Below are 22174 nucleotides of genomic sequence, written 5' to 3'. Positions count from 1 at the left end.
AAATCCTATCTCCCAGAAGTGATAGTATTGAGTAGGTGGGGGCTTTGAGAGGTGATTAGGTTGTGAGGGGGGAGCCCTCATGAGAGGGATTAATGCTCTTATAAAAGAGTTCCTACAGAGTTCCCTAGCTCCTTCCACCATGTAAGGATACAACAAGAAGTCTGTGACCTGGGAGAAGGCCCTCACCTGACCATGCTGGCACCCTGATCTTGGACTTCTAACCTCCAGAGCAATAAATTTCTGTTGTTAACAAGCTACCAAGTCTGTGGTGTTTTGTTATAATAGCTTGAACAGAATAAGACAATCAACTTCTAAATTTACATGGCTGTTGGCAGGAGGCCTCAGTTCCTTGTCTCATGCTCCTCATGACATGTCAGCTGGCTGTGGCAGAGTGATTAATCCAAGAGAGAGCATGGGAGAAGCTGTAGTCTCGCCTTAGAGGTGAAATACCACCACTTCTGTTGTTTACTGTCAGTGACACAGACCAACCTTGATATAATATGGAAGTTGACCATATATGGGCCGGAATGCCAGAGGGTGGGGAATCCTTGCAGGCCATCTTGAGGCTACCACAGGGAGAATGGAACATAGGAATATATATGACATGGAATCTACAAGGAATGCAGATAAAAATGAGTTAATGGTCATGCTGTTACTTTCCCACTCTCCAGTTTGCCATTGTGGCTGACACTGGTCAATCTGAGATGAGATTTTTTTTTTAGAAGTAAGTACATTATTTTTAAAACTTGGAATACATAATATATTCACATTGTTCAAACATCAAAAACTATAACTACCATTCTCAGGTTCTTTTTTAGCCTTCTATATAATTTCTAGTGTTTTTCTCTCTCTTTTTAATATAACTGATTTATATTACAAGTTTTCTGCACCTTCATTCTGTCCCATCTCCGTACCCTTCAGTGTTCCTGCTGGGGCAGCTGACTAAGTCAGTGATAACCAACTTTATCAAATGTTTGCTCAGCTACACCCTTAGTGTTCTCTGGAGTATGCTTTCTCGTTTTTTGCAACATAGATAGACTGAGAATTCTCCAAATCTTTAAGTTCTGGTTCCTTTTTGCTTAACAATTCTTTGTTCAATTATTTCTCTTTTCAGGGCTTCCCTGGTGGTCCAGTGGTTAAAACACTGCAGGGTGTGCGGGTTTGATCCCTGGTCATGGAACTAAGATCCCACATGCCGCGTGGTGTGGCCAAAAAAAAAGAAATTCTCTTTTCTCTCATTTTACTTTAAGTAGTCAGGAGGAACCAAGCCACTTCTTCAATACTCTGCTTGGAAATCTCCTCAGCTAAATATCCAATTTCATCACCTGCAAGTTTTATCTTCCACAAAATACTGGCACACAAACACAATTCAGCCAAGTTTTTTGGCACTTAATAACAAGGATTATCTTTTCTCCATTGTCCACTAACATGTTCCTCATTTCCCCCTGAGACCACATCAGAATGACCTTTACTGTCATATTTCTACCAACATTCTGTATATGGCTATTTATGTATTTTCTAAGAAGATGGAAGCCTCCTCTATAGCTGCTCTATTTTTTTTTCTGAGCCCTCACTAAAATCACTTTTAACAGTCCCTTCATGTCAATATTTGTTTCATCTAGCATGCATTTAAAAACTCTTCCAGCCTCTACTCATAACCTAGTTCCAAAGCTACTTACACATTTTTAGGTCTTTGTTAGAGCAGCACCCACTTCTTGGTACCAATTTCTGTCTTAACTTGGGCTGCTCATAACAGATTACCATAGAATGAGTGATTTAAACAACAGACATTTATTTCTCACAGTTGTGGTGGTTAGGAATTCCAAGATCAAGGTGCCAGCAGATTTGGTTCTTGGTGAGGGCCCTCTTCCTTGCTTATAGATGGCTGCCTGCCTCACATGGCTGGATCCTCTCACAGACAGAGGGAGCGAGAGAGAGCACTTGCTCTAGTCACTTTCTCTTCTTATAAGGACACTAATCCCATCATAGGGATTCTACCCTCATCTAAACCTAATTATTTACCGAAGACCCCATCTCCAAATAACACCACATTAGGGGTTAGGGTTCAACATAGGAGTTTTTGGAGAGATACATTCTATAACCATCACACAGTCCCTCTGCTGGAGATTCCCTTACTCTTGACATTCACCTACCCCTCCTCTTCTAAGACCCTGCATACATGTCTTACCTAAGTGGACTCTTCTTTGATTTGTCCAGAAAAAGGGTAGTTGCTTTATCAGTTGAGTTTCAAAGATCCTAACTAATTCTCTGTAATAGTAATTAGCATATGAGTTTATAAGTTATTTCTAATATCTTTGAGGGTGATCTTCTTGACAGAAGGAAACCTGTCTTGGAAGGAAACCTGTCTGAAGGAAACCAGACCAACCTAATACATTGGTTTAGCCCTTATAAGGATTAGCCCTTAATAAATGTTTAAGTAAATGAATTGATGCATGGGCAGATGGATAGATGGATGAAAGTTTGAGCCCAAGACATATATTTGTAAAATGAGGGTTTTAAATTAAACAATTATTAATTTTTCCCTAATACTTTGTGGTTAAAATAATTAAAGATAGGGCTTCATGTGATAATGAGATCTAGAACTCGAAAGCAAAAGGAAATGAGATAAGAAAGCAAATAAATAGGAGGCATCTTTAAAATTTGGCAAAATAGCAGAATAAGAGTAGAGAAAACATAGGCAATGTTTGTGAATTATTCATTTCTTTCTTTTGCTCTTAAAAGTTTTCCTTTTTATAACAGTTCAACTCTCACCTATAATTTTCTTCAATCTTCTTTGTCTGATAGAACTTTGGAGAATAATGTACATTTTTAATCTTTAAAATTTAAATTGTATTCAATATTTTAGTTATACTATACATATGGTATTTCCATACCTGTTTATTGGAAGAGTTTATACTCATACCTCCTGTTTAATTCCAGCACTCCTAGATTCAGTCTAGGCTACTTTTCCATATTATATCTCCCTTCTGTTTTAGTGAGAACACTAGCTCCTATTAACTACAATATATTTTCTTATTTGCTCAGTTCTAGAAAGCACATTACATAGATTCAGAATTGCTAACTCATACTACTTATAATAAAAAACCTACTAACTAGTACAGCCATCAGTAGTACTCAACCTCATCCATAGGCTGGGCCCCCGAGAGGGTGAGGGCAGCTTTGCCCCCACAGAGGGAGCCTGAGAACCGGGTGGGAATCTATGTTTCTTGTTTGTGTCCTAAATCAGTGTTCTGGGAACTTGGCCAGGTTTCTGTTGGAACCAGAATGGATAGTGACCACCAGGGACCACTCCAGTGCTGGAGGCACAGGTGAGAGTGACTGTCCAGAGTGAGGGCTCCTGAGTCACCAGAGGCTGAGAACTAGCCCCTGAAGCCAAAAACAGACCCATTTTAGGAACGAGGAACAAAAGCAGAGGAATCACTCCAGTCTCTGAAATCTCCATGAACCTGGGTAGCGAGTGAGTAGTGGGAGAGAGGAGTCCAGGCCGTGGTGCAGGTGCTCTTGCCCACAGGGGCAAGAGCCAGTGGAGGGTGTTCCCAGCCTGCCTGGCCCAGGACCCTGAGCTCTCAGGACCAGGCCCGCAGTGCCCCCTGCTGGGCTCAGACCCACCTCCTCCCCCAGTTCACACATGCAACCTCCTGGAAGGGCTTTCTGACACTGGCAGTTGGATCTTTCTGATGTCACAGGGCAGTAGAATGCGTCCCCTCTGTGTAGTTTGGGGCTGAGATATTAGTTTCTCCAGATCACTAATGACCTCCATACCCCTAAATGGAATGCTGATGTGCCAGGAATTTCAGGATTCCCTGATGTCTGAGTTTGCTCTGACTTGCTCCCGGATTCTTTTTTTTTTTTTTTTTTGCGGTACGTGGACCTCTCACTGTTGTGGCCTCCCCCATTGTGGAGCACAGGCTCCGGACGCGCAGGCTCAGCGGCCATGGGTCACGGGCTTAGCTGCTCCACAGCATGTGGGATCTTCCCGGACCGGGGCACGAACCCGTGTCCCCTGCATTGGCAGGCGGACTCTCAACCACTGCGCTACCAGGGAAGCCCGCTCCCGGATTCATTACCAGAACATAACCACCTTGAACCAAGTGCCAGGCTTAAAATTCCCAGAGTACCCGTGGGTCATACCTGGTCATGATTCTGTCTGAGTCACCTTCCCAGGTTGATATGTGGTTGCTGTTGTGTTTGTAAGGTCTCCAGGTAGCGTCCCAGCCCTGATTGCACGTCTCTGTTCTTATTTCTGCCTTTGCTGTGAGAATATGATGTTCTCGGGGAAAACGTGTCTTTTTCTTGATTACTTCCATGGGTCTCGTTAACCGCTGGATGATACAGTATTTATTTGCGACTCTGATGAGAGTCCCATTTATAGTCACAATCTTTATATCAAACATTTTACTGAGAAAGATTATGAAACTAGACTCTGATGTATTTAAGATATTTTTAGGTCCTCGCTGAGCAGCTGTGCTGGGATCCAGGGCAGTCCCACAGCGCACCCTGCTGGTTTTATGTGGGAAAAAGAAAAAGTATCCCAGAAAATGTATAGTAAAAAAACCTGTAAAATGCATCATTGCCTAGTAAGGTACAACATTGTCTACATCAGATATAACATGAGTAACAGACCAATTTCCTTATAAAATAGAAAATGTTATGGAACTTCTCCAAAGAATGACATAAGATACAGATAGTTTCACAGGAAACATTGAACAGAACTTCAGAGATCAGATGGTTCCGACTTATTTTTTTCATATTTTTTCATAAAGTTTGAAAAAATATACAATTTCCTAGTTCTTATAGAAAACATATAACAGTGATGAAAGCACCTGACTCCTTACACAAAACTGTTACAGAATAGTAACATTAAATATTGATGAAAATGTTCTAAATAAAATATGAACAGAGATTTCTTACTAGATTAATAAATTGATACTTTTACTCCCATGATACAAGTTGGGTTCCCTATTACTAAATACTTTAATATAATGCCAATAATAATACAATATATTATTGTCTTAAATCATCACGAAAGAGACTTTGACCCAACCAAACAGCAATTCCTAAAAAAATCCACATAAAAATACAGACAGACAGATACCTTTATAATATGATAATACATACTATCTCACACACACAGAGATAACATAGTCCTTAAGCCAGGATTTTAGTTATTAGTGTGGTTAAAGATCAGGAACAGGCAAAGGTGACCTTTAGCTCCATTATTATTCAACATTATTCTGCAAGTAGTAGAAAGTCAGTGAATGAAATGATGTCAATGGTGAGGACGTAGCATTGATGGGAAGGACCAGCAGTTCTTCCTAAAGATCCAGAAGGACATTTCACCCTCAGACAGGCTTCTGCTGGTGCAGAAGTGATGGCAGAGGTCTCCCCACTGAGGGACTAGCTGCAGACTGTGACTACTACAGGTAACAGCTGGTGACCAAGTAGAGATGGTGGACCCAGGGGGGCAGAGGGGAGTCTGGGCCACCTGCCCAGGGTGAAGAGAACCTTGGAAGGTGAGAAGCATAGTTTGCCTCCCACTCAGGCTGCATCCTGAGTCACGTCAATCCTCACTTTATGGAGGGTCCTCAAGGGGGAAGAGAATGAGAACATCTCTGCAGGCGCAGAAAAGCGAGGACCCCAGAAGAGGCATCTGGTGTGGTGGGCCCAGGGGGGCCATGGACGGGGGCACTGGGGAGAGGCTGGGGACTCTCTCTGCCCCATGCAGAACTCTGGACCCTGGAGACAAGGTCTGTGACACACAGCAGACGACTTGTCTTGAGCCGACGTCTTGCTACTGAAACTCGGCCTCTGTCCAGTGACAAATAGAAACGCGGAGACAGAGTTTTGGGTGAAGTAGAAAAGAGTAGCTTTTATTGCTTTGCCAGGCAAAGGGGGCCACAGAGGGCTAATGCCCTCAAGACTGTGTGACCCACCCTGGAGGGGGTAGTGAGGAGTTTTATAGTGTTCAAGGATCAGGGCATAATCAGCTCGTGGACAGTTCTCAGATTGGTTGGCATCAAGGTGACGTTTCAAGCATCATCAACCTTCTGGTTCCAACCAGTCTAGGTTCTATGTGCTTGTGGTCAGCAGTTTTCATCTGGTGGGGGTTTCCTTCCTGTACAAACAACTTAGGAATGTGTGTCAGGCCTTTATCTACCTTCATCTTTCAGGGAACTGGGATTTCGGTGATTCTGTAGGAACTGGGAGTTCGGTGATTCTGCGATGTGGCAGAATTATAGTCTAAATTGATACCAGTTCCCCAGCCCAACAGCTATTCTTTGTCTCTCCATCTTCACGTTTCCCAATCATTCACTCCTGAGTCAGCATTTTACTTCAAAAGACGTGGACACAGGGGCTTGTACACGGTTTCAGTCTCAGGACTAACCTGGAATCAGATCAGCCAACAAGAGCACCTGAGGGCCTGAAGGATGCCTGTGATGGAGAAATAGACAGTGAAAGAGGGGTCCGTGTCAGACCTGGTATATGAGACTGGTCCCCACCTCTGCTATAAGCAGAGGGAGAGGGGAAAGGAAGTCAGCCTCTCAAGATTGGATAGTTCAGCCAACCAAATACACAGGTGGCAAATCAGCACAGGAAAGGAGGCTCAGCATCGTTTGTCATTAGGGAATGTGTATTACAACAACAATGAAATGCCCCTATGTATCTATTGGCATGGCTAAAATGAAATTCTAGTAAGTGAAAAAAATACCCGACAGGTAATTTCCCATGGTGATGTTGGTATGAAAATAAACAAATACTGAATCCATTTCCCCCCATGGGTCGTACATCTACACTGGTGAATTGTTTGAAACAAAATAGGAGTCAGAATGTGAAACTGCAGTAACACAGATTGAAAGATGCACGTTCAGTGAGCATCTTTTTGACAGTTGGCTAAAGCCACGCTGTGGGTCACTGCATCATGACGTTTATATACTGATTATTGAAGGAAAATCACTTCAAAGAAGGGTGAAACAGCCACACAAACTCTCTCACCTTTAAATTCAACACAAGGGAAGATTCTGGAATTACTAAGCTGGAAAACTTTTAAAAGGAGTGTAATATTTCAAGCACATTTTATGGTACTGAAAAATTTTATAAAACTTTATTCTTCTCCCATTCTAAGGTTTTTGGCACCGTTTATTTTGAAATTAACATCATGATTCAGAAAGCTCTCATAAGGGACAAGGAGACTTATTTTGGGATTCATAGTGATGCAATGTCCAAAAAAACCTCTTAAAAATCCTTCTAATATTTCTTTACAAGAAATACATACATTTCCAACTGGGGTGAACCATCAGAATTCTGTTACCAACATGGATACTTTGCTGGACTCTGAAAAAATGAAGGAATACAACACTTTAAAAAATGTCTGAGTGCCCGTCTACAGAGGTCCCAAGGCTACGTCCATGTTTGACCCATTGATGCCATTTTATTTTCAAAGCAACACATTCACACCACGCAGTCTCTACATTCAGGTTCATTGCTGGTTCCTGGAGCGCTGACACTGATCTCTGGTGAAATCTCACTCTTGCAGTAGAGACATGTCAGACGCCTTATGTTTGCAGTTGGCCTTCTCATTTGGAGGCTGAAAGCACAGCCTGGGGCCAGGATGAGCACGGGGTTACTCTCTGTCTCTCTCTGTCTCTCTGTCTCTCTGTCTCTCTCTCTCCACACACACACACACACACACACACACACACACACACACACACACACACACAATCTTTCCTAGGAAATGTGTGGTACCATGGATTGCCCTCTGGATGGGTTTCACCTTCTGTTCCATTGCTCTTTACTATTGGAAACATGTCCTGAATTCTGCATGTAAGTGACTGTCATTTTTCAATTATCAGTTTTGGTATAAATTTTAGTATGTTCGTTTAAACTTTCTAGAGTTGTCACGGTCATTTTACATAGACAGTAGAGAGTTCTAGTGTGGCACCAGTCTACATCAGAAATGTTCTGCTGATTTTATCAGGAAAGCTATTAACTGTCTCAATAAACGTGTCAAAGCTTGGAAACGAGGGGCCCAGGGTTTTTGTCCCACTTCGTCATCTGTCTCTGTCACTGTGCTCAGCACCACTTGTATACACTTGACAGTAAGAGTCAGCCTCGTCCTCAGGCTGCAGCCCAGAGATGAGTAGGAGCCCTGCGTTGGCCGAGGCATCTTTGGACCCAGAGAAGCGGCTGGGGACCCTGGTGCTTATCAGAGTCTAACTTGAACCTCAGGAGGTACCTCAGGGGAGGGCTCCCTGGCTTCTGCTGCTACCAGTATATGCCTTTACCACCTACACTGATGTCAGTCTCAGGGTGCAGGTGAGTCTGGCTGATGCTCCCAGAGATGCAGAGAGGGAGGGAGGCTGAGTCAGCACAGGCTGGGAGAGGCACCCTGCAGACACAGACACATCAGATGAGGAGAAGGGACAGGAGGCAGCTACTCGGGGACCTGAGCCAGAAGGAATTCCTCAGGCTGGGATGGGCCCTGGTCTCTGAGGCCTGTCTTACCTGTGCAGAGAGAGAGGAGCATGAGGAGGGCAGGGGTCCAGGCCATGGTGCTCACAGCCGCTGCTCATGACACAGAGCTGGGGCTGGGCTGCCCCACTCCTCTCTTATGTCTCCCCGCTGGTGTCACAGAGGAGGGGCTGTCACGCAAATGTGTCCCCACCCACTGCCGCTCCCCCATGACCCCTGACAGGGTCTGGGGCCCTTGCAATTTTTCTTTTTGCAGAGAAAAATTAAAGCAGATGAAGATAAGTAAAAGGAGACCTGTGTTCATAGATTGGATGACTTCTTACTGTGAAGGTGTCGATCAATCCTGCCCAGTTGATCTGCACGTTCAAAGCAACCCCATCATATGTCCCCGGACACTCGGGGATGTGGCCTGTCCTGTGGGTTGATGTACTCTAGGCGTCATGAACGTTGGGAGATCTTGGAGTCTCTGACCTGTGCTTCCTTGACACGCTGACATCTCAGGGTCTTTGTGGGGACCCGGGGTTCAGACCCTACATGTCCTCTGGGATCACCTCCACCCTGCTGGCCTGGCTCCCCCGCTCCATGGACCTGGCCCCTGTCCTAGATCCTCATCCTCCCCCTGTGTCTGGTACACGGGAGACAGTCCTTAAATATCCTCTAGAGAATGAATGGCTGGCTGGCTGGATGAATGAATGATGCAGCCAAGTCCCCCATTGGGTGGTGACTTAGAGCCCCTGTGTCCTTCCTCTAACGGAGGACATGAGTCCCTTGTCCTGAGTTTTACTAACATGTTTCCAGGCTTTCCTACCATGGGTCTCTATGTGACAAATGTACACACACCCACCCCCCAGCCCCAACCCCTGCCCTTGCAACTGCCCTCACCTGTGTCAGTCGGGCATCCACCTGACATCTGGACCACCCGTTTCTGTCCCACGGCCTGGGGTCAGCTGGTCACCGCCCTGTGTCCCTCCTCAGGCCACGTGCCATGTCACCCCTTCCTGTTTCCTCTGTGTCCTGTTCGTCCAGTCTCCCCGAATGTCCCCTGGCTGGGTCTCTCTGTCCCAAGTTCTGTCCCAGAGTTTTACTCAGAGCTCGGTCTCTATCTGGCCCCACTGAGGACCAGCACCACCGGGATTAAAGATCTCCCAGCACACGGGGAGGTGGCAGGACGGCCCGAGGGGGTCCCTGCTGGGCGCCCAGGCCCTGCTCCACCCCCAGCCCTGCGCCCCAGGGTGTGTGCAGTCTCCTCCCTGACTTGCTCTGGAAGGACCAGCGTCCCCTCCTTCTGTGTCCTCCTCTGTGAGCGTCCTTGTCCCCGGGAGCTCCTGCTCACAGCACCAGGGCCAGCCCGCCTCCTCTGAGCCCCCGCGTGGGCAGATCCTCTGTGCTCGCTGTTCCCTGAGTCCTGTCCTCACCTCCGCAGCGGTTCCCACGCCCTCCTGGGTCAGGATGTCGCCTGTGCCTCCCGCTAGACCGCCGCCCGCGGAGCAGGGACCCGAATCAGTGAGGCTACACCAGGACCACACTTGCCTCGTGCCCCGTAGGGAAGAGTCACGTGTGGGAAACGCAGGGGTCAGGGACACAGGTGACCGTGAGATTGTGGACCAGAGCGAGAGGAGGAGAGGTTGGCCCGGAGACCAGCAGGGGGCGCTGTGCGGCCGTCTCTGGTGGATCGGGCCGGACAGGGGCGCCCAGCTGGGCAGCCCTCCTTTGCCGGAGGCCCAGGGCGGGAACCTCTGCTTCCTTTGGGGAGGGGGCAGCTGTCTCCTCTCTGGGCCTGGCCGAGTCCCCTGCACGTGGCCCGTGTGTGGTCCCGGAAGCTGCCTCCTCCCCGCCCCCACTCATGGGGGAAACTAGTGCATCAGGCAGGTTCCCTGGGTCCAAGGGCCCCAGACCCTGTCAGGTGACTCCAGCTCTGTGTCCTGAGCAGGGGCTGTGAGCACCATGGCCTGGACCCCTGCCTTCCTCATGCTCCTCTCTCTCTGCACAGGTAAGACAGGCCTCAGAGACCAGGGCCCATCCCAGCCTGAGGAATTCCTTCTGGCTCAGTTTGTAAGCCTCTCACCTACTCGGCTAATCCTAGTCCTAAGTATTTTATTCTTTTTGATGCCCTCATGAATGGAATTTTTAAAAATATCCTTTTGCTGCTTCATTTTTAGTAACTAGAAAACGAAAAAATTTTTGTAGGTCATTACTCCTCATAACACTGTGGAAGATCCTAGTTAGAGCCCGATATGTGGTTGTGATAAGACTTGGTTTCCCTGTTTGTAAGGCAGGTAACAAGCGATGGAGCAGGTGGGAATATTGAGGTGGGGTCTGCCGCCCATAGACAGTAAGATGAGCCACACAAAGGGGCGGCCCTGGACGTGTGACCATCTAAGGAACTGAAATGGCCCAGCGCTGCCTCTGCTAATTATGGGGGAAAGGAAAAGCATAAAACACTTTTTCTTTTCAGTTTGAGAAAAACATCATTAATGTATCAAGAACTTATGTAGTGATTTGTGAAACATATATGGTAAGAGCACCCACTATTCTCTGATTGGTGGCTGGTGACAGTAATTTGTAGAAACGCCACAAATCAGGAGCAGCCAATGTGACTTTTAGCTCCATTATTATTCAGCACCATTCAGCAAGTGTTAGACACCGCAGTTAAACAGGGAGAATCAATGGTTGGATCATTAAGGGGCATGGAGAGGTAGTTGTTCCAGAAGACCCAAATGTATGATGCGCCTTAGATGCTCTGGTGTCAGTGCAAAAGTGTCCGAAGAAATCTCCCCTGTGAGCAAAGCACAGGCGTTCATCCTGAGGGCTGATGAGAGGGGGTCATAGCTCTAGAAACTCCTGGGAATTGGCAGATGACCCCAGTGATGGAGACTCAGGGTTCCCGAGTCAGAGTTCAGGTCTGAATGACCTCCACCGACCCCCACCTCAGCCCCTGAGCTTCAGGGCAAAGAACGCTGCATTCCCAGCGATGGGCACATGGACTTTCTGTTTCCTTTGAGACCCCTCGTAGGAATGGGCTGCTGAAGGGACTTTGAGGACAGAGGGGAAAGAGGAGCCTCCACACCCCGGCAGCCCCCCAGGGATGAACCTGGACCCAGGGCGGCAGCAGAAGCAGCAGCAGAAACTCTAACCAGACCCTGAGCAGGAAGCTGCTGGGTGGCCCCACCTCCCGCAGATGAGAAAAGAGTCCTGGTCACAGTTACTGCTCGCCTGGAGCTCTGGGTGAGCCTGAGAGGCTGTCACAGGAAAGGCAGGAGAAGCAGCCTGGTATCAGCTCAGCCCAGTGATGGCTAAGGAGGCCAAATGCCAGACTTGGGACCAGGGAACTGATCAGGGACTGCTGTCTGTCTCCAACTAACATCAGAGATGAGGAGCTTGGGGCCCAATCCTGGCAGCTGCTGGTCCCAGGACACGTACTGGACAGTCTGATGTGTCCTGATTCGGACACAGCTGGACTCTGGCCCCTGGTTCCGACCTAACCCATCATGGACTCTGTCCCCAGGGCACCTTCCCCTGGCATCCAGGGATTCTGCCCAATTTGAGAAAAAGTGGACAGTTTTGCTGCCTAGGAAGAGCCTGGGCGGTGGAGGGGGTGGGGTACAGAATTAAGATGTAAACAGATTTTCTGGACCAAGTTCCCTGGTGTGGGTCTCAGACCCCAGTTTTAGGCCAAACAAACAACGGAAGCAGCTGACTTGGTAGAGGATGGTTCTGCCCTGGGAGCCCCAGTGCTGGGGGGACAGCAGGTTTTTGTCTCACTTCCCCCCTGGCTTGCACACTGTGTGACCATCCAGGCTGTCATCATAAGACTGGCAGTAATAATCAGCCTCGTCCTCAGCCTGGAGCCCAGTGATGGTCAGGGAGCCCGAGTTGCCAGACTTGGAGCCAGAGAAGCGATCCAGGACCCCCGAGGGTCGTTTGCTATTTTCATAGATCAGGAGTCTGGGAGCTGTTCCTGGGACCTGTTGGTACCAGCTCACATAATTACTCCCGATGTTGCTGCTGCTTCCAGTGCAAGAGATGGTGACCCTCTGGCCCAGGGCCCCAGACACGGAGCGTGGCTGAGTCAGCACAGCCTGGGCCCAGGATCCTGCAAGTGGAAGAGACAGAGATGGTGATTCTGGGGTCCAGACACAAGAGCAGGAAGCAGGGCCCATGGTCTTCCCGGGGTCCCTTCCTCTGTCCCCACATCCAGTCACCTGTGCAGTGAGCGACCAGGGTGAGGAGCAGAGGGGACCAGGCCATGGTGGACATGGTCATGGGGTCCTGCCTTCTGTGTCCCCACAGCTGAAGCAGAGCGTCCCCAAGTCTCTCCTTCCCCTCTTCATACTCTGAGAGAGGGAGGGTCTCTCCTTCCCCTCTTCATACTCTGAGAGAGGGAGGGTCCATTCATGCAAATGACAACCCCCCCCCCAGCTCTCTGGTCCCTCCCTGGGCCCTGGGTCAGGTCCCCGTGCTGAGCGTGGCCAGGGGGTGGGCAGGGGCAGGGCTGGGTGGGGCCCAGGGGTGGGAGGTCACAGCAGGGAGCCCTGAGCAGAGACCACCAGGCAGTGCTGGGGGGCTGGTCCCAGCTCTCATCCCCCCCAGACCCTCAGGAATGGCCCCCGAGCGCCCCCTGGTGTCCAGGCACTGAAACACACACCGTGTGCCCTGGTGACCAGAGCTCCTCAGGGTCAGCTCCTGGCCCCTGCTCTGCGCACTGTTCCCTCCTTAGGGCCATTCCAGGTGCCCCTTCAGTGTCCCCCGTGACCTCAGAGCCATCTGTGGGCTCCCCTCAGACCCCTCAGGGTGAGTCTGTCCACAGTGCCCTTGGCTGCTCAGGGGTCAGGACTGAGGGGGCGTCTGTGACTCAAATTCCTCTTAGCTCAGGATCAAGTCAGAGCAGTGCTGGCCCCGTGGAGGCCCGTCCCCTTCTGTGCAGGACAGCGGGTCCCCTCCTCTGTGTGACTTGTCCCTGGTGGCCAGAGCCCCCCCTTCCTCTGTGTGTCCCCTCAGCCCTGAGGAGGAGGGAGCGCCTCTCTGTGGAGGGGGTGAGGGTGTGGGGAGAAGCCTGGGGGTGACCCTGAATTCCTAAATGCCTCAGTCTTTATTGTGTGTGAAGCTCTCCACACACGAGACCCACCGTCCCCCGTGTCGTGTCTTACGAAGTGACTCCCTCCTGGGAATCTCTCTTGCAGGCACACGTCACAGGCTGCAGGGAACAGGGCCTAGTGATGTTCTTAGCAGTTTTTATTGAGACTCTGAAGGGCTTTGATCAGCATCTGTTCCAAGGGAGCCTGATACATGGGGATGTTAGGATCAACCAGCCCCAATAGTGGGTTTGAAGGACATAGTTAGGGGAGTGTTTGGTTGGAAAAGAACAGCCCGATTGCAGTTTGCCCAGCACTGCGTGTGTGTGTTACACAGATGGTGTGTGACTGTGAGATTTTCAATTTACCAAAATGCGTTTAATGGATTAGTGAAAATGTAAGGTCATTACTTAAAATTAGTGCATGAATTTTTTTTTTTTTTTTTTTGGCTGTACGCGGGCCTCTCACTGCTGTGGCCTCTCCCGTTGTGGAGCACAGGCTCCAGACGTGCAGGCCCAGCAGCCATGGCTCACGGGCCCAGCCGCTCCGTGGCATGTGGGATGTGGGATCTTCCCAGACCGGGGCACGAACCCGTGTCCCCTGCATCGGCAGGCGGACTCTCAACCACTGCGCCACCAGGGAAGCCCTAGTGCGTGAATTTAACTGAAGGAAAACCTATGTTCTATTTTAATTTTGCATTGACAAGTGTAACATTTCTGAAATACTATATTTATCTTTGTAAATACTGTATTTTTATCAAGAACATTTTAATAAAATGACACAACAGGTATCCTATGAAATTTTATTTATTATCAAGTGAAAAAGGAGTCTGAGTGAGGCAGGGCCAGAACCAACCTCTCTCTGCCACTCATAACATCTCCACTGGAAGATTTTTTTTTTTTTTTTTTTTTGGCTGCATTGGGTCTTCGTTGTTGGGTCTTCGTTGCTGCGCGCGGGCTTTCTCTAGTTGTGGCGAGCGGGGGCTACTCTTCGTTGCAGTGCGCAGGCTTCTCATTGCGGTGGCTTCTCTTGTTGCGCAGCATGGGCTCTAGGCACGCGGGCCTCAGTAGTTGTGGCCCGTGAGCTCAGTAGTTGTGGCTCACAGGCTCTAGAGCGCAGGCTCAATAGTTGTGGCTCACGGGCTTAGTTGCTCCACGGCATGTGGGATCTACCAAGAACAGGGCTCAAACCCGAGTCCCCTGCATTGGCAGGCAGATTCTCAACCACTGCGCCACCAGGGAAGTCCCCACTTGGAGATTTTTATCTCTGAGCATGGAAGTTTTGTCTGTGAAAACATGAGCAGGCTGAGGTATCAGAGCAATGGGTCAGTCTCAGATTTGAGGGGAGGAAAAGCATATGACAGGGTCAGATTTGCCATTCTCAGGAAATTCAGAAGTGACAACAGAAGGTCACCCTGAGTTAGACGTGGTCCAGGCAGAGCAGCAGTGACTGTCTCAGGGGGAGGGCACAGGGGAGCTTTTAGTCTCACTTCCCTGTGGGTCTGGAGCACCGTGTAAGTACCAGTGTTGCTGTGAACTGTAGCACAGTAATAGTCAGCCTCGTCCTCGGGCTGCAACGCAGAGATGAGCAGAAGCCCTGAGTTAGCCGAGGCATCTTTGGATCCAGAGAAGCGGCTGGGGACCCCAGAGCCCTGGTGCTTATCAGAGTCTGACTTGAACCTCAGGAGGTACCGGGGAGAGCTCCCTGGCTTCTGCTGGTACCAGAATATGTGGTAGCCGCCAACAATGTACCCACTGCTCAGGGTGCAGGTGAGTCTGGCTGATGCTCCCAGAGATGCGGAGAGGGAGGGAGGCTGAGTCAGCACAGGCTGGGAGAGGGAACCTGCAGACACAGACACAGGAGGGGAGATGGGGCAGGAGCTGGAGGAAAGATTCCAGGAATCTGAGCCACACGGGCTGATGCAGGCTGGGGACTGAGACCTGGTCCCCAGGGTCTGTCCTTACCTGTGCAGTGAGACAGGAGCACGAGCAGGAGAGGAGTCCAGGCCATGGTGCTCACAGCCCCCTGGTCCCCACAGTGGGGCTGGGCTGCCCCAGGCCTCCTTTTCTCCCCCAGCCTCTGCCAGAGGAGGGGCTCCCATGCAAATGGGTGTCCACCCAAGGCCCACCCAGCCCCTCCCTGAGCCCTGGTGCTAGAGCTCAGCTCACAGCCCAGACTCAAGGGGATGGAGGGCGGCTTCCCCCTTGGGACCCCCTGGGAGGAAGCACCTGCTGAAACCACGCAGGTCCCTGCTCAGGGGCCTCTGCCAGCCAGAGAGAACACACTGCTGAGTCCCCACCAGGGAGCACAGGCCCCGCCCCCAGGCCCAGCTCCTGGAGTGAATGGTCCTCCCTGAGCAGCTGTGCAGGGACCCCAGGGCAGTCCCACAGCACACCCTGCTGGTAACATGTGGAAAATGGACAAAATAACACATAACTGGTAGGAAAAAAGATTAAAATGCATGCTTTTCAGCGAAGATACAACATTGGCTCTGTTTGAGAAAATACGTAAATGCACTACTTTCCAAAGTAAAAAAAAATTATTATTGAATTTCTGCCAAAAGATATGATATATACATTTTATTGGGAATAGCTAAGAAACCTTCAGCAATCATATGGTTCCAATAGGTTTGCTTTGTGTATTTATTACAAAACATTGAAAAAGATGTAAAATTTCGTAGTTCTTTTGAGACAGCAGTTAAAACAGTTATACATACACCACATAAATTGAACACCAAAGAGGAACACTGACAAACCACTATCAATGAATATTGATCCAAATGTTCCCAAAAAAATGTCAACAAAGAAATATTTATACCGGTTTAATAAATCGATACTGAATCTAAATGTCATTTTTTCAAATATACAACTTGTGTTTTATATTAAGACATTAAAAAAATAAATTTAACACCAATAATAGCAAAACCCACATAAAATAGAAACAAACGACACATTTGTCGTATGCTAATACACACTCTTCACACACGCCTAAGTGCACACAGGTTACCCTGTGGGGCCTCTGCCCCCCAAGCTTGTCTCACCGTCGGCACAGACGCTCCCAGGAGCCCCGCTCCTCCTTGGAGACACCTTCTGACTCCTCACCTTCTAACAGCCCCTCCCTGACCCAGACGTGGCAAAGACCCCACAGAGGACTCGGAGGAGGTGAGCCAAATCTGAACCCTGTGGTCAGGGAGGCCACCGAGAGCTCCTGGGTGACCGGGCCTCACAGGAAGGAGGGTCCCACATCAGGGAGGACAGTTTGCCCAGCGCTCTGGAGCCCTGAGTGGTTTCCCCGCTGTCTGGCCCAGCCCCCTCTCTGGGACTCTGCACTGCGCCCCCTGCTGGCCACAGGCACCTCCTCCAGCCACTGGGATGTCCCAGCCCCCTTGCAGAGTGTCCCATTGTACAGCTGGCTTTGCTGATATTACTTCCAGGAGAGTGGGGTGACGGGGCCTTTCCAGGTCCACTCTGGAGACAGGAATACTCTCACCCTGGGACTCTCGTCTCCATGGAAACTGACCATATTTCCAAAATGTGCATCTCTGTGAACTGTAGCCCCACAGCCCAGCCCTGCCTGCTGTGCAAACACGGCACATGTGTATGAAAGGACAGTGACAGGAAGCAGCAGGCCACACACGTGGTGATGTGTCCTGTATGCAGGTTGGGGTGTGCTCAGGGGTGGGGACAGAGGAGCCTGAACAAAGCTGTGATGGGTCAGCAGGAATGTGAGGGAGGAGTCAGGTGATTCCCCTGCAGTGACAGGCAGAGCCCTTGGGCCAGAGGTCAGGGCATGTGCCAAGGTCAGAAGAAGGGGGAGGGTGGCTCCTGGTGAGGCTGGTGAACGCTCACTCGAGGTCAGGGAAGTGGACCCTCTGAGCTTGTGACTCCAGCTCCTTCAAATGGAACAGAAAGAAAAGTCAGGGAAAAGATTATCCCCTTAATTAAACCCTGAAATCCTGTTTTTACTAAGTCTTAGTGCATGTGAAGGTGCATATGTTTATACAGCCTCAGCTCCATTCACTGACATTATTACTTTTAATAACTGGCATCGCACCCATCAGTGTCAGTAGGAACCCAGCCCAGTCTTGTCCGGGGACAGTAACCGGTGCTCTGTGAGCCCCACGTGCCCGGTGAAGCCGGGAGCTCAGGGCTCGGGGCTCACCACCCCCCTGGCGTGAAGCACCGGGTGAGGAGCCAGGCTGCCGTCCCAGGCTGAGCAGGAATAATCAGCCTCGGCCTCGGCCTGGAGCCCAGAGATGCTCAGGGAGGCCCCGCCGCCTGACCTGGAGCCCAAGAACCTCTCTGAGACCCTGGGGGCTGGTTGTGACTCCTGAGGGTCAGGAGTTTGGGGACCCAGCCAGGCTGTTGCTGCACAAGCTGCCCCCTTGCTGCCAACGTTGTTGCTGTTTCCAGGGCAGGAGAGTGTGGCCGTCTGTCCCGGGACGCGGTCGTTGTGAGGGGACAGAGAGGAGGCTGAGAGCAGGACCCTGCTCCCTGTGCAGGACAGAGGGCTGAGGAGAAGAGCTGGGGGTCCCCGGCCCACCCCCAGGTAAGGTCGTCCCCCCATGTGGGGAGAGAGGAGGTGAGCAGGAGGGGCGCCCAGGTCACGGTGGAACCTCAGACACGGAGCCCTCAGCGCTGATGTGGGGACCGTGCTCCCCGAAGTCCCTTTCTATCCCCCAGATCCACATGGGGCAGAGTCACGTCTGCACATAGACCTGCTGTCTGTGCTCCTGGCCTCCCTGCCCTGGGTGCCCACAGGGAGAAGGAGGGACCCGGGGGGAGGTGCCTGGCTCCTGTTGACCCCTGGGTCCTGGCAGGTCAGCGTGGCCCAGTGAGCGCACGGATGGCCGGACCCCCTGGAGTCCTGAGCAGTTTCCCAGTGGGGAGGGGCCATCTCAGGATTGTCCCACACTCTCCCTCATGGCCTCAGAGCCCCGTTTTCAGTCCTGTTGTGTTGTGGTCATTGCTTTTCTAAAGTACCGACGGGATCTCTTTTGACTCCCTTCCTTTGATGGGTGAGTTTAGGGAATTGGGGTGAGATGGGTGAGTTTAGGAAATTGGGGTGAGATGGGTGAGACTCAGAGTTTGACCCCTGGGAGGAAGCAGGAGGAAGCAGCGGCTGGAACCCACAGTGACCTGTGAACAGGAACCCTGCCCAGCGCAGAGAGGACACACTGCTGAGTCCCCATCACACACACACAGGCCCCAACGCCCCAGACCTGGGAGTTTGGGGGGTCACACAGCAGGGGGCGCCCATTTTGCAGACCCTGGGGTGACCCACAGCGCTCCTGGTCAAAGTCCAGCTCTGGGTGGAAGTGATGCTGGGGGCCTGGGCTGATGGCTGGTCACTGTCAGTCCATGAACATCCATGGCCACGCCCTGTACTGTGAGCACAGTTAGTGATAGACACTAATTGTTCAATTTCTCAGAAAGCAACACTTTCCAAAATGAAACATACACATATTTAAAAATCTACCAATGTAGTCATCAGTAAAATGTAAAAGAATTTTAATATTACATTACAAAATATAAAACTATATATAAAATTACATATAAAACTATGTCAGCTTTAATTAAGTGATGCTCAAAATCAGAAAAGCTAAAAAGTGTGGGAAAAGGCTATAAAAGAGCAGGAACTGTCTCTAGGACACCATCGAACATGGAATTTTTTAAATGCTTATTTTCCATCATTAGCTTCACGATGCAATGACTATAAGCACGTGATATATAAACAGATCAGCAAATGTGCTATGGATCTAGCTGTTGTGCATATATGAAAAAACCATAAATATTCATTTATTCTCCATCATCAAATTAATGAAGTTGGGTATGTCTATTAATTCTCTTTGGACAAGAATAGTCGTGCTGGTCATACTGGGGTCCCTCAGTGTCATTGTTGGTTGATATGATTGGGAGCTGGGCCTCCTCCCCATCTATAGTCAGAGAGGGGTCCCCTTGGAGAGATGGACACACCTGGGAGAGACTGGAGGAGGCAAGTGGCCATGAACCACTGGACAGGAGATGGGGCCCCGGAGCCTCGCTCCCCACGGGGTGCTGACCATTTCCACCCTCTCTGTCTCTCCTGCCTCTAAGGGCTGAGCCCTCTGAGCACATGAGTCGGTTTTGGTACACTTCCCCATGGGTTTATATCACTGTGCAATAGTAATTACCACTACTCACGTAGAGACTACAGTAATAGTCAGCCTCGTCCTCAGGCTGGGCCCCCGTGATGGTGAGGGCGGCTTTGTTCCCAAAGATGGATCCAGAGAAGCGACCAGGGACCCCAGAGGGGCGGCTGTTTGTGTTGTAGATAACAGTTTGGGGAGCCTGGCCTGGGGTCTGCTGGTACCAGCTGGGGTAGTAACCAGTAGTGACTGACCCAGAGCTAAGGCCACAGGTGAGGGTGATCGTCCCTCCTGAAGACACTGACGCTGATGGCTCCTGGACCACAGTCTGAGAATCCACCCCTAAAACTGACAGGAGAGAGACAGGGCTTGTTATGGAGACAATATCCCCTGAGGCCCTGCTTGTAGGTGCCCCCAAGGATGCAGAGTCCCAGCGCCTGACCTAAGCTATAAGTGAGAAGCCCGAGCAGAAGCGCCGTCCAGGCCATGGTGGGGACACTCCAAGGACACGGCCTCCTCAGCCTCCTGGGCTGGAGCATGGGGTCCTCGGGCCTTTTCACGCCTCCCAGACCCGTTAGGAGGAGGAGGGGCCTCATGCAAATCAGCTTCCTGCCTCTCTGTGCCCAGTGTCACCTGATGCCCTCTGGGGCAGGTCTCGAAGGAGGCAGATGCTGGGACTTCACACAGACCGGGGACAGCACAGGGATGAGACACTGAGTGATGGGGGTGACATCCTTCCCCTAATCAGCTCCCCCACGTCCTATGTTTCTCAAACCTGAATTCTTCTCTGCAGAGCCTGAAGGCTGAGTTATAAATGGATGTGCTCTCCACCTCCTGGCCTCAGGGGTCTAGTTCATCCCAAACATCACATTCATCCCATGACTGTGACCCTTGCTCCCTCCCCAGTGGAATCACTTCTTGCTCCTTGTGGAGGATCAGTGGACACTGCTTCCTCCAGCAGGAAACCCGGTGCAGACCCGCAGAGTCCTGTGTGGTCTGTGGAGGGACCGGGGTCTCCGCCGACACAGTCTTTGACACCATTGCTGGTCACAACAGTCCAGTGCATCCGGGCTGGGCATGCTGACACCCAGACCAGCACCAGACGTGGGGGGCAGCTCCCCTTTTCTCTGAGAAGCCATCAAGAAACTAGGGTTTCTAGTATAATATACCTGCAGTTTTTTAGAAGAAAAGTAATAATACAACCATTAAAGTTTGAGATTCTTCCAAAACATCAGATAAAAATAGGAAAACATGTGACTCATAATCAGAAATTAAAATTATACTGTATCTGAACACATTGGTGTGAGCATCATGGAGCATTTTTTATCTGAATTTCCCTAGACGGTCTGATATGGAGCAGAAGGGCTGGTAAGAGCAGCGAGGGGGGTTGGGCTGAAAGAGGAGTGTGGGAAGAGAAAAATGCTCCAGTTAAGTTTTGAAGTACAGCCACAAAATTCTTGTTCTCACAGTGATAAGGAAATGTGATTTTATATTCATTTCAGAGTTGCTGCTACAGTGTCTGTTTCACACAATGTGCGTGGTAATTGTGTTCCTTTCTCATTATCTGTGTCTGAGGCCTCAAACCCTGTCAGACAGAGATCCACACTAGATGCTTTGGTGCCTATTAAACAAAGTTCCTCTGCTACAGTGGGAAAGGTATGTAATTTTGTGTGCATCAAATTTGAAGATAAGGAGGATTTAACACTTAAGAGAAAAAGGGAGAATTAGAAGGAATAATTGCACAGTGATTGTTCTCAGATATTTCAGGATCACCTGACAGGTGAGTTTGCCCCTACCAGGGGTCTGGGGTCATTACGGGCCCACCTTCACCTTAAGACATGTAAAAGGTGTAAGATTGTGAGTATCACAGTGGCTCAGATCTCATCCTAATTCTCTGTGGTTCGCTTACAGTTTGACGTTGTCAGTGTGGTGGTTGTTTTAGATTCTCCTGTTGGGTCCCCTCAGCCCACCTGGCACAGGCCTTATTTTTTTTTAAATGGCTAACATGTGCCAAGTTTTGGAATGCAGCCTACCATATTACCCATCCCTAGCACTCAATGAGTATTAGCTTTTAATGTTATGAGAATAATGAAGTGTTTGTTATTAATAAATACTAGCTGTTAATATTATGTGAATGCTGAAGTGTTTTACTGCAGCCAGACCCCAGCGATTGTGAGAGGCTAGGCTGTGTTGCTGGGGGGAGTATACCAGTTTGTCTTCTGAGTCTGGGGGCTTTCTGTTCCTAGTGAATGTAGTCAGTTACCTGGGACACTTACTTCTCCAAGGGGATGGGTAGGGTCTGGAGATGTGGCTGGGTGAGCATGGTAACTCTTTCTCTCACCAAGTGTGTACAGAGGTGGAGGGCTACCAGCTACTCCAATTTGACATGACTGCTCTTCACCCTACTGGGAGTGTGTCTGCCTATGGATCTCTATATTCTGTCATTTGTAGGGTGACACAGGCCTTTTGATGCCTGTCTTTG

The 22174-nt window shown here is 49.8% G+C and overlaps 1 protein-coding gene and 1 gene segment (V, D, J or C); both read right to left on the bottom strand.

Annotated features, from left to right (window-relative positions):
• The window catches only part of LOC307062419 (immunoglobulin lambda-1 light chain-like), a gene marked incomplete at both ends in the record, with an annotated part of 216496 nt that extends 203746 nt beyond the window's left edge, over positions 1–12750 (bottom strand). Inside the window, 2 exons of the mRNA XM_079718150.1 lie at positions 12291–12586; positions 12696–12750. Coding sequence (XP_079574276.1) covers positions 12291–12586; positions 12696–12750 — 351 coding nt within the window. The remainder of the gene's footprint in view (positions 1–12290; positions 12587–12695) is intronic.
• A 189-nt stretch (positions 12751–12939) lies between these two features.
• Positions 12940–15575, bottom strand: LOC307062418 (immunoglobulin lambda variable 5-39-like). The segment is given in 3 exons: positions 15530–15575; positions 15087–15407; positions 12940–13025 (listed from the first exon to the last, which is right to left on the bottom strand).
• Positions 15576–22174: the final 6599 nt, after the last annotated feature.

The sequence above is a fragment of the Hyperoodon ampullatus genome, assembly GCF_949752795.1.
Source record: "Hyperoodon ampullatus genome assembly, chromosome: 13".
In the NCBI taxonomy this organism is placed as follows: Eukaryota; Metazoa; Chordata; class Mammalia; order Artiodactyla; family Ziphiidae; genus Hyperoodon; species Hyperoodon ampullatus.
Note: the sequence above shows the minus strand (reverse complement) of the source record. Positions and strands in the feature narration are given on the sequence as shown.